General features: G+C 37.8%; 3 protein-coding genes and 1 long non-coding RNA gene across 4 annotated transcripts; 1 reads left to right on the top strand and 3 right to left on the bottom strand.

Moving 5' to 3' along the window:
• Positions 1-794: 794 nt before the first annotated feature.
• LOC147522262 (uncharacterized) lies at positions 795-5,613 on the top strand. The gene is made up of 2 exons (XR_015212801.1): positions 795-1,324; positions 3,921-5,613. It is a non-coding gene; the product is annotated as an uncharacterized LOC147522262 (long non-coding RNA).
• Positions 5,614-6,596: 983 nt separating this feature from the next.
• LOC147522261 (putative F-box protein At5g52610) lies at positions 6,597-8,244 on the bottom strand. Its single transcript, XM_086592232.1, has one exon. It carries the CDS (start codon positions 8,130-8,132, stop codon positions 6,723-6,725), a length of 1,410 nt encoding a protein of 469 aa, XP_086448358.1. The 5' UTR covers positions 8,133-8,244; the 3' UTR covers positions 6,597-6,722.
• A 371-nt stretch (positions 8,245-8,615) lies between these two features.
• On the bottom strand, positions 8,616-10,372 carry LOC147522260 (F-box protein At3g07870-like). Its single transcript, XM_086592221.1, has one exon. The coding sequence runs from the start codon at positions 10,370-10,372 to the stop codon at positions 8,810-8,812; it is 1,563 nt and encodes a 520-aa protein (XP_086448347.1). The 3' UTR covers positions 8,616-8,809.
• Positions 10,373-10,834: 462 nt separating this feature from the next.
• Positions 10,835-14,347, bottom strand: LOC147522259 (DUF538 family protein (Protein of unknown function, DUF538)). Its single transcript, XM_086592241.1, has 3 exons — positions 13,865-14,347; positions 12,261-12,315; positions 10,835-11,352 (listed from the first exon to the last, which is right to left on the bottom strand). The coding sequence occupies exons 1-3, from the start codon at positions 13,964-13,966 to the stop codon at positions 10,973-10,975; spliced, it is 537 nt and encodes a 178-aa protein (XP_086448367.1). The 5' UTR covers positions 13,967-14,347; the 3' UTR covers positions 10,835-10,972.
• Positions 14,348-14,807: the final 460 nt, after the last annotated feature.

The following is a 14,807-nucleotide window of genomic DNA, read 5'->3' as shown; positions in this document are numbered from 1 at the left end:
GGAGAATCTACAAGTTTGCTTGTTTAGTTTAGCAAAGAACTTCCATAATATATTAGGATGAACCTCAAGAGTCTACCTCCAGGAGAAGCATCAATATGAGGCCAAACTCCAGGAGAAACAAGTTGATCATCTAACGGGCATTATTATATCACTTCCTGAACATTTGGTGGGATCACGGATCAGGAACATCTGCATCAGCTACCCTGCTAGCGTTTGTTGCTTCATTATTGTTATTTCTGAGTATATTACCTGCCCCATTTACTGCAAAATCCTTCCCACATACCTGATGAAGAACCACTGCTAATCTTTTCTCAAGTGATCTAGCTGCCATCCTTCGCATCAAAGAAAGAATCAGAAATTTCAGTTCTTTATTAAGGCTGCAGCTCTCCATCCGGCCAAGATAGAAAGAATGATAAGATGGACCAAAGGCAGATAGAAAGAACTGCAGACAAAAAGCCTAACTTGAGTTGTTCACAACATTGTTATTTTTTTGGTTCCTGTTTATGTTGTCTGAGATTGGAACTTCATCATAAAAACATCATAAAAACAATATTCATTTTAAAGTTATAAGTCTCTGCTTAGTGATCTGAATTTTACCTCAATTTTTCATATTTAAGTTTGAGTACTGTATGAGCCTATATACATTATTACCAAATAATACAAGACTTAATAATTAAAAATTCAGTTACCAAATAATACAAGACTTAATAATTAAAAATTCAGTGTAGAGACTTTTTCATCTTTTCATCAAGAATTACAAAGCTTATAACCTAACAGTATGGCTGTATGGCCAATCCAGTCATGTTACGAGGTGTACGCGCAGTCATGTTACGAGGGGTACGCCTTCAGGTCCAGATCACATACTAATCATGTGTAGAAATCTCAGCAGAAGTACTTCAGTTCTGTTTTATAAAACCAGGAACAGATGGCATAGAATGAAAACATGAGAAAACTGTGTCAACATACTTTGAAACCTCGGATCACTGGAGGAAGGAAAGCAAAACAAATGAACAAACTGCCTTTTAGATAACAACTTCAAGAGCAGCATTTGTCTCAGATTGTCTTGTCCGTAAGTCCCCGTTCCCCCCATTTCAATAGTGGTGGGCTGGTGGCACCAGTGCAAATTTCTGAAATGAAATTCTGAAGTCGTGTGATGAAGGAAACATCATCCTGCAAGGGTTGAGCAGTTTCCGAGCAAAGCTCTTCTAGCCAAAAGTCTCCGCAGAAATACTAGATATTCTGCTAATGTACCGATGAAGTTGTAAGTGGTAGGGCAGTTGACCGGGGATCATGGGGCAAGAGTCTTGCGTCTCACGCCATAAAGGTACTACCTACGCCCATCTCATTTTTTTCTCCGGAAATTTATTATAGTTGGATTCTTTTATTTCTTTACTAGATTGATCTTATATGTAAAATGTTTGTGCAGGCAATGTATTCATTTTTAGAATATTTACTATGAAAGAATTTATTTGTAATGGAAAAAACAAGAATTGTTATAGTATATCGATCTGACCACAATGATATTGGACAGTATATCACATAGATCGTTGTTTCGAAGCCCTCTTGATTTTAATATATTTTTTCTCATCAAATCTATTATAAGATTTCCGATGAATTTTAAGTTCATAGACCGGTTGTTTGTAGAATTCTTCAGTGTTTATCGAACAATTCTCAATGGAAGAAATCGCTACAGATTCGAGGAAGCCAACTGGCCGTAGTATGTCCATATAGGTTAGATCAAAGTCTAGTATCATGACATTGTTAATCGGAAAATATTTTCAGGAAAATTAGGGTTTATTCGTGAAAACCCCCCAATTTATGGCATGCTTTTGTGTTTACCCCCCAAATTTTGAATCATCACAAAAGTTGGAACTTGGCCCCGCCCAGAAATCATCCAAACTCTATAAAAACACAAATTATTGCAAAAAGATCCGTGCGCGTTAGTAAACATTTGGTACCTGGTACATCTGAACTGGTAATGCTGGCAAACATCCTTTTCAGACCCCAAGACTTTAAAAGAAGTAGTGTGGATGGCAAAAGAAGAAACAGAAACGCTGTTCTATCCTGTTATAAAAGATATAGCTCATTACTTTTAGAAGAGTTCCTATGCAATAACAACAAGGAATAGGAAAGAAAGTCAATAAAGCATTGAGACCAGAAAGCTGCACCTTGCACTGAAGACCTCTTACAAAACCATACGCGTGATTACAGAATACAGATTTTTTTATTTTCGAGATTTTTAGTGTACATATTCTGAGAGCAGACAATAATGCATTGTCACAAAGAATTACAGTAATGTATGGAAGAGAACTTGCAGACTTATATTTGACTGCAAGTTGCATCTGGCATATAGCTAAGATCTTAAGCCATATAATGCATTATCAGGAGGAGTAAAACAATGTCTAGAACAGCTTACATTCTTCACAAATATAACTCTAAAAAGAAATATAAATAAAGTGACTGAAGGAAGAGGTCATTTTAAAAACAAAAATTCTTCCGGGTTTTTTTGGAAAAGATTGCAGCCACATGATGTGATAGATATACATCCATTACGAAGCAAAGAAAAAAAGCATGGCGGGTTTGCAGTATTTAGATTCGCAGCGTGAAGCACACCCAGAACTAGCGGAATGGTACACCGAGTTAGTTGATCTGTATGAAAGGAAGCTTTGGCATCAACTCACTCTTAAGCTCGATCAGTTCATCGCACTCCCCGTCTTTCAAGTATACATACATACATCACTAATTAGATTTTACATTAACCAACCTTCTGTTTCATCTATCCTGATTTGATTATAGGCTGGGAATGTTTTGATTGAGCTCTCACACTTTGCTGTCAAAGTGTCTCGCCAGTTTCCTGAAAGACTAGAAGCTATTAGTTTTCTTCAAGCTGTTATTGAAAAGCTTCAAGACACAAAGGAACTCCGAGCTGAGCCAATACTCTACTCTGACTCCACATTCACACCAAATTGAATCATAGTGAGAATGACATTTGTCACACATGTAACTAATGGGTTTTCGAACCAAAGAACCAAGCACCATTAATGGCTGCCAATAGCTTGGTTACCACATACAGCTTCAATTTCTTGATGAAGAGGGCGTCTCTTTCTCTTAAAAACCGACATTTACTTAAATCTTTACTTTTTGCTTTATCGATTCGAAGCTTTGGTTTTTTATTGAGTTACTCAAAACGAAATAGAAGTTTCTGGTGAGTTGGATTGGATTTTTGTATCTTGATTTTTCGACGGTGTGTTAAGTGGTGCCCTGGAGTTGGTTGATGTGATGGAGATATATATTTTGGTTGTCGATGGTTAAAAGCAAGATGAAGGAGATGAACATTATCCATCAGATTTGAAATACCATAGATCCCCTGCTTCTCAAAGTCAATTGTTCTTGGCAGCTTGTTTCGCGGATGTCTAATAACACTCACATAACAGTAACATACATTTGTGTTTACCCCGAGGGGAAGACAATAGAGTAAATATGGATGATTTTTGAACGGGTAGGATGGGGGGATTTAGGTGATTTAAAATTTGGGGGGTAAACACAAAATCATGTCATAAAATGGGGGGTTTTCACGAATAAACCCGGAAAATTATACAACAGGAAAATGCTATTTATAGAACAGAACTATTTTTTAGCAGTATTTTCTCCTCAATTAAAGATGACATTAGCCACTTCAAGCGTAGGTCGTCGCACACACACAAGATCGACGGATATATATAGCTAGTTGAAGTGCTAATGTGCTATATGCCATAACTACTCGTCAGATGACCTGTAGATGTATTAGAAAGTTTATAGTACTAGTGCTATAGGATGCCTTCTTTTTGAATTAGTGTTAGTTGTTATGCAATTTTTTTTTTCTACACGTGCAGTTGCTTGCAGAGCTCTTAAAATTCTCACTTTGTGATGTTTTTTCGCAGGTGAAGATCTGCTCGAAGTGAGCAAACTTTGTTACAATGTGATTTTGTATCAGTTTGTTTGCTGGATTTGGCATCAGGAATTTTTTCCTAGAAGAAAGTATTTGGAGTTAGAACATTGGATTTTGAATGGGCGAAAAAGGAAAAGAAAAGGACTTACTTAGCTGGAAGAACATATACTTGGGTTTGCTGTAGAAGTTTACAAATAAATGTGGATTTATATCTTCCAATGGAAGAGATGAAGGGAAATGGTTGGATTTATTATTTGAAATCATCTCTGATATATTTCTGCGATCGACTTCCCCTAGAGGATCTCATGGGTTGTAAGAGTGTCTGTAAGACGTGGTACAAATTGACAAGGCATTCGAATTTCATCAACTTGCACAGTTGCACATGAATAAAGCATTATCTCAGCGTAGTCGCATTATTCTTGCACCGAAAAGTCAAGTACAATACACAGATCCCAAAAATTCTTTGTTCTTGGTAGGCGAAGGAAAATGAAGTGAGATTCCATTTATAAACAACATGAAGTTGAGATATGACTATAGAATTGGAGGTTCTTGCAATGGCCTTCTTTATATAGCTCCACCGTACCTTTCTGGGATTTCGACCCAGTATCTATCTACAATCCAATGACGAGAGAATGCATGGAACTTCCGAAGATCAGACACCAAAGATTTAATACACGTGGAGCCCTTTTTGGGTTTGGTTTTGATAGGATCCACAAGAAGTATAAAGTTGTTTGTGTGTACCGTCCAATCCGCCCATATTGTTGGGATACCGATTATTTTGAAGGTAATGTTACTGAAGATCCTGTGACAACAGGTTTGATCATTACGGAGGGTGAAAGTTCATGGAGAAAACTAGAGTTTCCATACATACCAAGTAAAATTTCAGGTATGGGTCACAGACGGTGTTCTTGGATGGGGCCTTTCACTGGATGGTTGACTGGGAAGATTCAACTACGTCCACAGAGCGAATACTTGCACTCGATGTAAGTAATGAGAAGTTTCTTACTATCAACTTTGCTTCTTCTATTGAACTGCCCGACTCTTTGTCCTTAATTAACTGGTGGACGTCTTTCCGGATACAGTTGCAAGTTTGTATCACGAACAAATGGGTTAAAGTATTTCTGTAGAGTGTTAAACATGCCGAGTAATGGATGCTATTATTATCAGTCAACAGAGCGCATCCAAGACCATCAGCAATGTCAGGGTTGAATCCTGAGAAGGATCATTCAGTGACTCTTGAGATGCACGGTATTCCACGATCTTTTCATACTGTTTTCTTTACGCCAACCCTTGTCTCTCCAAGAGCAATTAATTTTCCTCCAAAACCGGTTTGTTGTGTGACGGGTAGGAGAATGAAGAGAGATACAAGAGGAGGTTCTAGTGTGAGTCCCGGCTTTAACGTGGAATGGGCATTGCGAAAAGAAGCAGCAGTGTTGAGGACTTGAGGAGGAAAGGGGGGAGAGGGAAAAGGCGGCAGATAGAAAGGAGAAGGGAAAGTAGTTTTTGCTGGTAATTAAGAGATGGTAAGAAAGTTGAAAGAACGATATTATCAATCAACGGCAGATAGAAAGAATAGCAAACAAAGAGCTTAACTGGAGTCGTTAGTATAATTCATTCGTTTTAGTTATTGTTTAGGTTGTATCAGATGGGAACATCGTAATAAAGACACCAATCATTTTGAAGTATATAAGTCTCTGTCCAGTGATCGAGTTAAAAACTTCACCTTACATACTCCGTATATGAGTGTGAGTGTGAACCTAATTACAACACTTAATCATTAGATACGATGTAGTAGAGTCAGTGGCCAACTTAGCACAGTTTACATGGTATGGTACGATTGAGCCATCGAGGTGTAAGCAGGTGAGGTCCAGAGCACATACTCATCACGTACAGATCGAAATCTCAGCATAAGTTCTTCAAAAAGCTATATATATTTATATATCAAAACATGAGAAAACTGTGTCAACAACTCAGCATATTTTAAACCCTTGGATCATTGGACACTGGGAGAAGGAAAGGTAAAAAAAAATTAAAAAAATGAACAAACCAAACCAAACTAGCTTTCAGAGAACAACTCCGAGAGCAATGCACATTGCTCGGCTTGTCAATGAAATCCTGTCGGTTCCGCTCATTTCAGTAGTGGTGGTAGTAGTTCAACTTTTTAAATGCATAGACTTAGTCCCCTCTCTAGAACAAATCAGAATTCATGGTGAAGTGTAATACCAAACTTTTAAATATTAAAGGGTTTTACAATTCTTTTCTACATTGTCAAGGAAAACTGGTCGTTTGTATTATGCTGATATATGTAGTACAAAAACTATGGGGTTAACCAATATTATCCCCCACTATATGAGCCAATTAGGATTTCCCCCACTAGATGGGAAATTAGGGTCTTTTCCTAAATATACACAAAAAAAAAGTCAAATTGGGTTGACCAATTTTTTTTTGTGTGTATTTAGAGAGAGACCCTAATTTCCCATCTAGTAAGAGGGAAATCCTAATTGATCTAGTAGGGATAACACTAGTTCACCCAAAACTAGAAGATGAACTTGGCATACTTCTTGTCAGAATCCAAAACAAATATGTCTTGAAGCATTTCGACTATTACTTCCCACCAATGTTTTCGCTCTCCAGTCTTGACAAATAAAAAAGATCAAATAAAAAAAAGAGAAAAAACGCACAAGGGAACAGAACGCCAAGCTGAGAATCCTTCCACCTCATGGTCACTGACAATCTGACATCAAATGCTGCATTCATTGTACCACTTCTGAACAAATACCTTCTACCTTTTCGTTCAATCGCTGAAACTGGGACTCACAATAGGACTCCGCCTGTCACTCTGTCTTTCGTCTCTCGTCCACCTCCTCCCCCTGCCTCTGATTTGTGACTTCTCGCCAACCGAAGGAAAATTTATTGCTTCTGGAGAGACAAGGGTAGGGGTGAAAAAAAAAGTTTGAAAAGATTGGGGAGCACCATACATTTTACATAAGAAGGATAGCTCCTTCTCAGGGATATAGAGACCAAGACGATCACTTTGTTGAATAAGTTGAATTTGTTTAATCCATTGGAAGTCCGAAGCCTGATAAAGAAAGCTCCCGTTACTTAACATACCTAACACTTTGATCGGGGAAATAATTCTTCCATTTATTTCGGTCACATGTTTGCAAGTGTATAAGTGAAGACTTCTACCAATTGCTTTAGAATTCACTATGCACCATATCCTGGACGAGCCACCAATTGTATCAGTTTCAACGAACGCCAGGGACCCTGCAAAGTTAATCAAGTCCAAATACTTGGGAAGCTCAAAAGAAGAAGGAAAGTTGATAGCATGAAACTTCTCAGTGCTAATATCAAGTGCCAGAATTCGCTCTGGGCCAGACATTCGACCTTTCATGCAAATCGTCCAATGGAAGGCCCCATCCAAGAACACTGTCTCGTAACTGCGCATTTCAATAAATTCAATGTGGTATGGAAACTTTATTGTCCTCCATGAGCTTTCTCCCTCCTTAATAATCACACCCTTTGTCGCAGGAACTACAGGATGACACGGACAGTTAGAGTAATAAGCCCAAGTCTCCTCCTCCTTATACTGACGGTATACACAAACCACTTTATATTTCTTTCTGATCTGATCAAAACCGAACCCATAACAGAATCCAGCATTTCTTTCAAAAACCTTGGGACTTATTTTAGGAAGTTTAATGCATTCTCTTGTAATTGGGTTATAAATGGATATCGGCATGGGTTCATCAATGTCAGTTGAAACTATACAAAGCAAACCATTGCAAGAACCTACAATATTGTAACTACTCCTTAATATTAGGTTTTTCACTGGAATGGGACTACATTTCCCTTTATCAATCAAGAACAAAGAGTTTCGGGGATCAAAGGAGAGACAATTCCTACAATCAACCAAGGCATTACTGGGTTCAAGAATAATGCTAAGAGGCTGACATAATGCTTTCTTCAGATGCATGTTAATGAATTCAGAATCACTTGTTAATTTGTACCAGGTCTTACAAACGCACTTACAGCGCATGAGATCCTTTATGGGGAGTCTCAATAGTATTTCACAGATGATCTCAAAACACAAATCCAGATAACTTCTTCCAATTATACTAACTTCATGAGTAGGTGAATCCACATTTCTCATATGTGAATAACAAACTTGAGCATATGTTCTTCCATCCAAGTGTGACGCCATTTAAAAATGGTAAGAACAAAATACGTTGATGGAAGATTAACTAAGAATTTAGGACATACCTGAAGTTAAAATCTGAAATACTGCCCTCCTCTGCCTGATGAATACAAACAACAACAACAACAACAACAGTGTTGAAGATTTTACTGTTTAATTGAGATTGGAGAAGACCAAGTTTCTTGTGTTAACATTTAAAAGTCTCAGCAGAGATTGATTTATAGGGAACTTTTTAGGGACCATATGGCATATTGGAATTTAAGGAAATAAATGAGATTCCTTATTAACTCATGTATATTGAAATATTTAATTGGTTTGCCAAAAAGATCTGTAAATTCTCATAACATTCAAAGTATTTCCAGAAATTAATGTTAAAGAAATGCACAAATGGTCAGGCCTATAATTTTGATTCCTTTAAATGCCAAAGAATTCTACAGTGACTTATTTCTTTCCTAGAATATGAAAAATCTCAGTCGATCCATAATTTAATGAGTTCCTTTTGACTTTTGTTTCCATATAAACTCAGGCCATAGACTAAACAGATTCCAAGTCCCTCTTTTGTAAGTAGGAAGTACTTAACTACAGAGAATAATCATTCAAAACAAATCAAAGGCTAAATTTAACAAAGAGAAGCATCCTCTATCAGCTATAGCCAAGGTAGAGACCATTGATCTGTCATTCCATCAATCCGCCATTGGTTGATCAAATTGTCTTTCACTTTTTTCCTTTATCTTTCCTATCTTTTTCTGCTTTCTCTTCTCTCTCCTCTTCCTAACTGCTGCTTCTTTTCGCAGTAGCCATTCCGAGCTGAAACTGGGACTCACACTAGGACTGCGTCTTTCGTCTCTCTCCCATCCCCTCCCCCTCTCTCTTGTTTGTGACTCCTCACCAGCAGTAGGAAAAATAATTGCTTTTGGAGAGACAAGGGTCGGGATGAAAAAAACCGTATGAAAAGATTGGGGAACACCGTGTATCTTCCATATGAAGGATTGCTCATTCTCAGGAACATATAGAGCAAGGTGATCACTTCGTTGACTCAGATAAATCTGTTCTATGAATTGTTTATCTGAAGCCTGATAAAGAAAGTTTCCATTGCTCAACATACCTAACACTCTGTAGGAATATTCGACGCCATTTGTGTCAGTCACATATTTGCAAGTGTAAATGTGAAGACACCTGCCATTAGTTCTAGAATTCACTATGCACCATATTTGAGAGGAGCTATTATTGTCTGTATCAGCTTCAACGAAAGCCAGGGACCCTGCAAAGTTAATTAAGATCAAAGAGGTAGGAAGGTTAACAGTAGGAAGGAAATTTATAGTATGTAACTTCTCGGTGCTGATGTCAAGTGACAGAATTCGCTGTGGGCTAGAACTTCCATATTCCATGGCAATCTTCCAATGAAAGGCCCCATCCAAGAACACAGTCTCCGAAGGATAGCTCATTTCTAACTTATATGGAGACTTAATAGTTCTCCATGAACCTTCACCCTCTGTAATAATCACACCCCTTGTGACAACTTGATAAGGGGGCAATAAATAGTGGTAGAGATAGTCTGAATAAGTATTCTCATTGCGCTGATTGTATACACAAACCACTTTATATTTCTTGCTGATCTGATCAAAACCGAAACCATAACGGACTCCCTTAATTCTTCTAAGGAGCTTAGGGCTTATTCTAGGTAGTTCGCTGCATTCTCCCGTGATTGGATTATAAATGGATATCGGTATAGATACTTCATAGTATCTATACAAAGTAATGTCAGTTGAAGCCATACAAAGCAAACCATTGCAAGAACCAACTATAGTATATCCACTTCTCAATATTAGGTTTTTCACTGGAATGGGGATACATTTCTGTTTATCGATCAAGAACAGAGAGTTTCGGGGATCAGCATAATATAAATTAGGAAACAAATGGCCATCAGAATAATAGACATTAGGAACAGTATAGGTATAGCCATTTTTCGGTTCAAGAATAATGTGAAGCGGATGAGACAGTGCTCTCTTCAAATGCATATTAATGAACTCAGAATCCCTTGTTAATTTGTACCAGGTCTTACATACGCATTTACAACACATAAGATCCTTAATAGGAAGTCTCAAAAATATATCACAGATGATCTCAAAATACAAATCCAGGTAACTTCTTCCACCTCTACTAACTTCATCAGAAGATGAATCCACATTCCTTTTTACTTTCGGACAACAAACTTGGGCATATGTTCTTCCATCCAAGCGCGACATGATTTAAACAGGGCATGCACAAAGCAGGTTGATGGAAGATTAACTAAGAATTGAGGACATACCTGAAGTTCAAATCTGAAAAAACCCCCCACGAATTATCTTTTGCCTGAAGGCGGTTTGAGGGACATCTTGGGCATTGAGGCAGCTTCTTTAAAGTTGATTCAGATGGGGAAGAACAAAGCAAAAGATTCTCCCATTTCAGGCGGTCACGGTTTAAATTCTCGGCAGAGGATGACTCGTGGGGACTGGGGACTAATTAGATTCCTTATTAACACGCTTAACCCTTTGCAGGCTTCCTAAAATATTCAGTAAAGTTTTTCAACATTTAAATCTTTTCCAAAAAAATTTAATTTCTTTTCGCATAAATGGTAAGGGTGGTAAGGCTTACTAAACATTAAGGAAATAATTTTGATTCCATATAAAACTGATATAGACGTTTTGTTTTAATCAAAATTCCAAACATTTTGTTTTAATCAAAACATTTTGATTCCTTATAAACTCAACCATGAGCCAAATTCATCTGTGCTGTTTCTAAACTACAAATCTACTAGATTAAGATTCAAAGCTATTTTGTACTTCTGGCTTACTGCTATTTCCCTCTCAAAATTCCTCTACTCTGACAGCATCACGAGTTAGCTCATATGCATCCCTTGGCCTGGACTTCTTGACGCCAGCAGTGAACCAGATTTTGTCAGACTTGTAGCTCTCAACAGCCACATTGGTAACTTTAACCCATACAAGGAGCTTAGTCTTCATTCCTTCTACCCCGGTGAGCTTTCCCCTCATCAATGTCCCTTTGACACGAGTAGCATATCGTATCACTGACAAATCCTTAAAACTAACCTCACATGTGGAGGGCAAGTACACAATGAGCTTGGCTTTTGACTCATCGAACTCATAACAGGTTATGTTCCGAGGGAAGAGGCCTGGTGGAAGATTGTACTCTCTAAGGAGATCTGGCAACGATTTCTGTGGTTTGCCTGCGGAACAAAACAGAGAGGTTATAGTTTTACCATATTATACATTTAAAGATGCAGATGGATCGCCAAATTATGGTTCCAAGTGTGAGGAACCCAATGCTTGTAGTTTCCAGGATGTTGACGTCAAAAGCGTATCAACGTTAGTGGATATTGTGAGGGTATGAGCTCCAGCGCCGGCCCTGAGTTTCTGGTGGCCCAAAGCCAACGATTAAAATGTGGTCCTATATGTGTCCATTCACGTGTCAAAAACAAAAATTGACGTATTTTTTGCCTCGGGCGTTATTATTTATTTTCTCCTCTTTTTAGTCGAATTCTTTTTGTTTTATGTAACAAATAAGATTTTATGCATATTTTGATGTGGTACTCTGTGAAGTAAAAGGTGGATTTAATACTTTCATTAGCCATAAGCTTCAATTAAGCTTATAATTACATTGTTCTTAATAGTAAGTGTATATTTCAAGGTGGGTTAAACTGTTTTGTGGACTCTAGTGGTGGCCCCCTTACTTTGCCAAAATGATGGGGGCCCAAAGCACTTGCTTGTGTGGCTTTGCCTCAGGGGCGGCACTGAGGAGCTCCCAACACTAGAGGAGGTTTCGTCGAAAAGGTCTTTCTTTTTCTATTATTTTCCTCCTTTTAATTATTTCTTTTTTCGTTTATTTAAACTTTAATTTATTAAGGTTGATTGCATAATGCATACACAAATCTCCTTTGATTGCATAATGCATGCACAAGGTCCCAACTATATGAAGTCAAGATGGTAGAACAGCCAGAAGAAAATAATAAGAAACCCAAGATAACACCTCTTTCCAGAGTCCTAACATATTTATGAGTTCCAGAAAGAAATCAGTGGAATTTACTGTCTTTTGTATTGTTAAACTGAAACAAAATGAGGTAGTAGTAATCCATACCCTTGAGCTTGTTGAATATCCATTTTGCCTTCTCTTCCACAGTATTTGAGAAAGACTGCATGTATAAAGTATCCATTAGCAAAAAGTAACTACCAACAAAATGCACTGTCACCAGATGCAATTAAAGGCTAGTGGATACAGTTAAAATAATTAAATCATATACTACGTCAGGAGTTCAACAATAATTAACATGAGAATCGGAAGTAGAAGTCGCAATAGGTCCTAGAGAAAGCTATCCAACAGATTAATTTGACACAAAATGTATCTCTATCAGCTTTGATTCCAAAAATGCAACCTTCCCAGTTGAATCCAGTGCAGTGGAAGTAAGCTGACAACCTTCATTGCCAATCAATTGTTTACATATGAAAGTCCGATATATTGTACAAACAAAAAAGCTGTGTTGTAAATGGGTATGCATTGGACACAGCATGAACACGGGTGTGGCTTTTAATTTCAAGTGTTCATGCAACAGGGCACAAAAGTAACAGGGCACTTTTTTTTTTTTTGCAAAAAACTCCAGACTTACGTGGGCATGCATAAAAATTACCTTCATATCTCAATATCAGAAGTTAATTTTTTGTGTCAGAAAAGGTAAGAGGTCCAGCTAGCATGATTTTCCCCGCAAGCACCAGCAATATGCTTTGTCTAGTGTGCTTGCTCAGGCGCCAACACGTTATGTTCCAAGACAACTACGCTAAGAAAGTTAGAGCAGGTGCTCTGGGTAATGAAGGTCGCTGGTGTTGTGGTCACCCAACCCAAGTCCAAGGTAACCTCCTTCACAGTTATCTTTGGTGGCATGTCGAGGCCATTGTGCCCGCTTGGAAATTCCATAATGGGTGCACACTTTTTTGCCAAAGAAGCATATTTGATCATTAATCAACAACATATCAACCTTTAAAGATGGGATATACAGATATTTTTGAACGCAACATACCCTAGTCCGACCATATTGTTTATTTTAACTTTAAAGAACCCTCAGTCCTTAAATTCATGCAACCGCTGTTAGCTGCTTGTATTTTCAAAAAAAATTCAAATTTTATGAGATCTCCAACCTTTATAAACAGCTTCTATGTTTAAGAAAGATTTTGAAGCACATTGAGACAGCAATAAAACGGACTAGGAAGTAAGTTGTGTGGTTGTGCCATTAAAGAGTGAGACGTCCCGAGCATCAGATTTTTTTTTAATAGATCAAATTCTACAATATTCATCATACTAATAACCTACGTTTCAACCCAGCTAAGTAATACAAGCTTTGTTCCTCCATTCAATTCAATTTCATCATCACATCTCACTTCTTCACTCCCTCCCATTGTTACAAAGGTAATGCATTGTACTCATACTTGAAGGACTTTACAAGACCAAGTTAGCATCTTGATAGTCTTTTTCATCATCACATACCCAACAAAATATGTACATTCTACAAAATCAGAACTATATAGTACTAGATACCACAGAAAAAAGGACCCCCTCTAAATTTTCATAAAAATACTACAAAGCCATCATTCATTTCACTCTAAATTTGCAAGAAATCAAGCAAGATCTTACAATATACCATACATTACAAAGATCAATCAACATGAAACAAATAAAGAAAGAAAGCTTACAGAGAGGTCTTCAGAGATGTTGGAGATCTCTTCTTTGGCTTTTTTAGAGATCCAAAAGCTCCCAACTTTTATACTTCCTACTTTTGTTAATGCTTTCTCCATTTCTTTTCTTTCTTTCTTCCTTCTTCAGAAAGAAAAGAGCTCCCTACTCACACTCTCCTCAGTTCACAAACTCTCTCTGACACATATCTAATACTAAATACTGTCCCATAAAGGACCCAGGTAAAAAGAACTTGCCGACATATTGAAAATATCATAAACGTGTCGGTGTGTTTGGTTTTTCATCTTCCAATGCTTCAAATGTCGGTAGAGAGCGCGATATTTCAAAGCAATAGAGGCACTGAATGTGGCGTGGGATTTAAACTTGAGACTTCATTTATTTAGTTAGACTGTTACAGACTTAAAGTTGGGCATCTCTTTATCATGATAAAAAGATACAGGGAAGTGGTGTGGCATTGCTTCAAAGTTCAAGCACAACCGAACAAGATAAAAAGTTTGTGGTGGTGTCTTATGTGAGATGGAAGAAACAAAGACAACTCACCATGCAGATTCTGTACCTAATAAGTTTCTTCGAATGATGGAAGGTGAATCAGATTCTCATCGTCAGCCATGTTCTGTCCAGCTTAGAAATTGACATGTATAATTGGACAACTATGAGGGGCACCGACAGTGCCACCAGCAAACGATCCAGCTTGGACCATTTATACGAGTCACTGGTTAAGCTGAACAAGAGCTAGAGCAAGAGTATGCAAGTACAGTTATTGTGTCTAGAAGAAAGTTCAAATCATGAATCAAACAGAACTTTAACTATAGTAGGATACTACTGTCGATCAGGGTCGGCCCTGAGGTTTTGGGGGGCCAAGTCAAACTCCACAAATGGGCCCTTATGTGAGAGCTTTAACAAATACTAGTTTTGAGCATCTCGTCTATGCACAATTAGTTT

Source organism: Coptis chinensis, chromosome 1 (genome assembly GCF_015680905.1).
Source record: "Coptis chinensis isolate HL-2020 chromosome 1, ASM1568090v1, whole genome shotgun sequence".
Classification (NCBI taxonomy): Eukaryota; Viridiplantae; Streptophyta; class Magnoliopsida; order Ranunculales; family Ranunculaceae; genus Coptis; species Coptis chinensis.
Note: the sequence above shows the minus strand (reverse complement) of the source record. Positions and strands in the feature narration are given on the sequence as shown.

Coding starts and splice junctions, on each gene's coding strand:
- LOC147522261 (XM_086592232.1), bottom strand. CDS start 8,132: ATGGCGTCACACTTGGATGGAAGAACATATGCTCAAGTTTGTTATTCA.
- LOC147522260 (XM_086592221.1), bottom strand. CDS start 10,372: ATGTCGCGCTTGGATGGAAGAACATATGCCCAAGTTTGTTGTCCGAAA.
- LOC147522259 (XM_086592241.1), bottom strand. CDS start 13,966: ATGGAGAAAGCATTAACAAAAGTAGGAAGTATAAAAGTTGGGAGCTTT. Junction 12,316..13,864: donor ACATCTCTGAAGACCTCTCT/GTAAGCTTTCTT, acceptor TTATACATGCAG/TCTTTCTCAAATACTGTGGA. Junction 11,353..12,260: donor GATATTCAACAAGCTCAAGG/GTATGGATTACT, acceptor TTTGTTCCGCAG/GCAAACCACAGAAATCGTTG.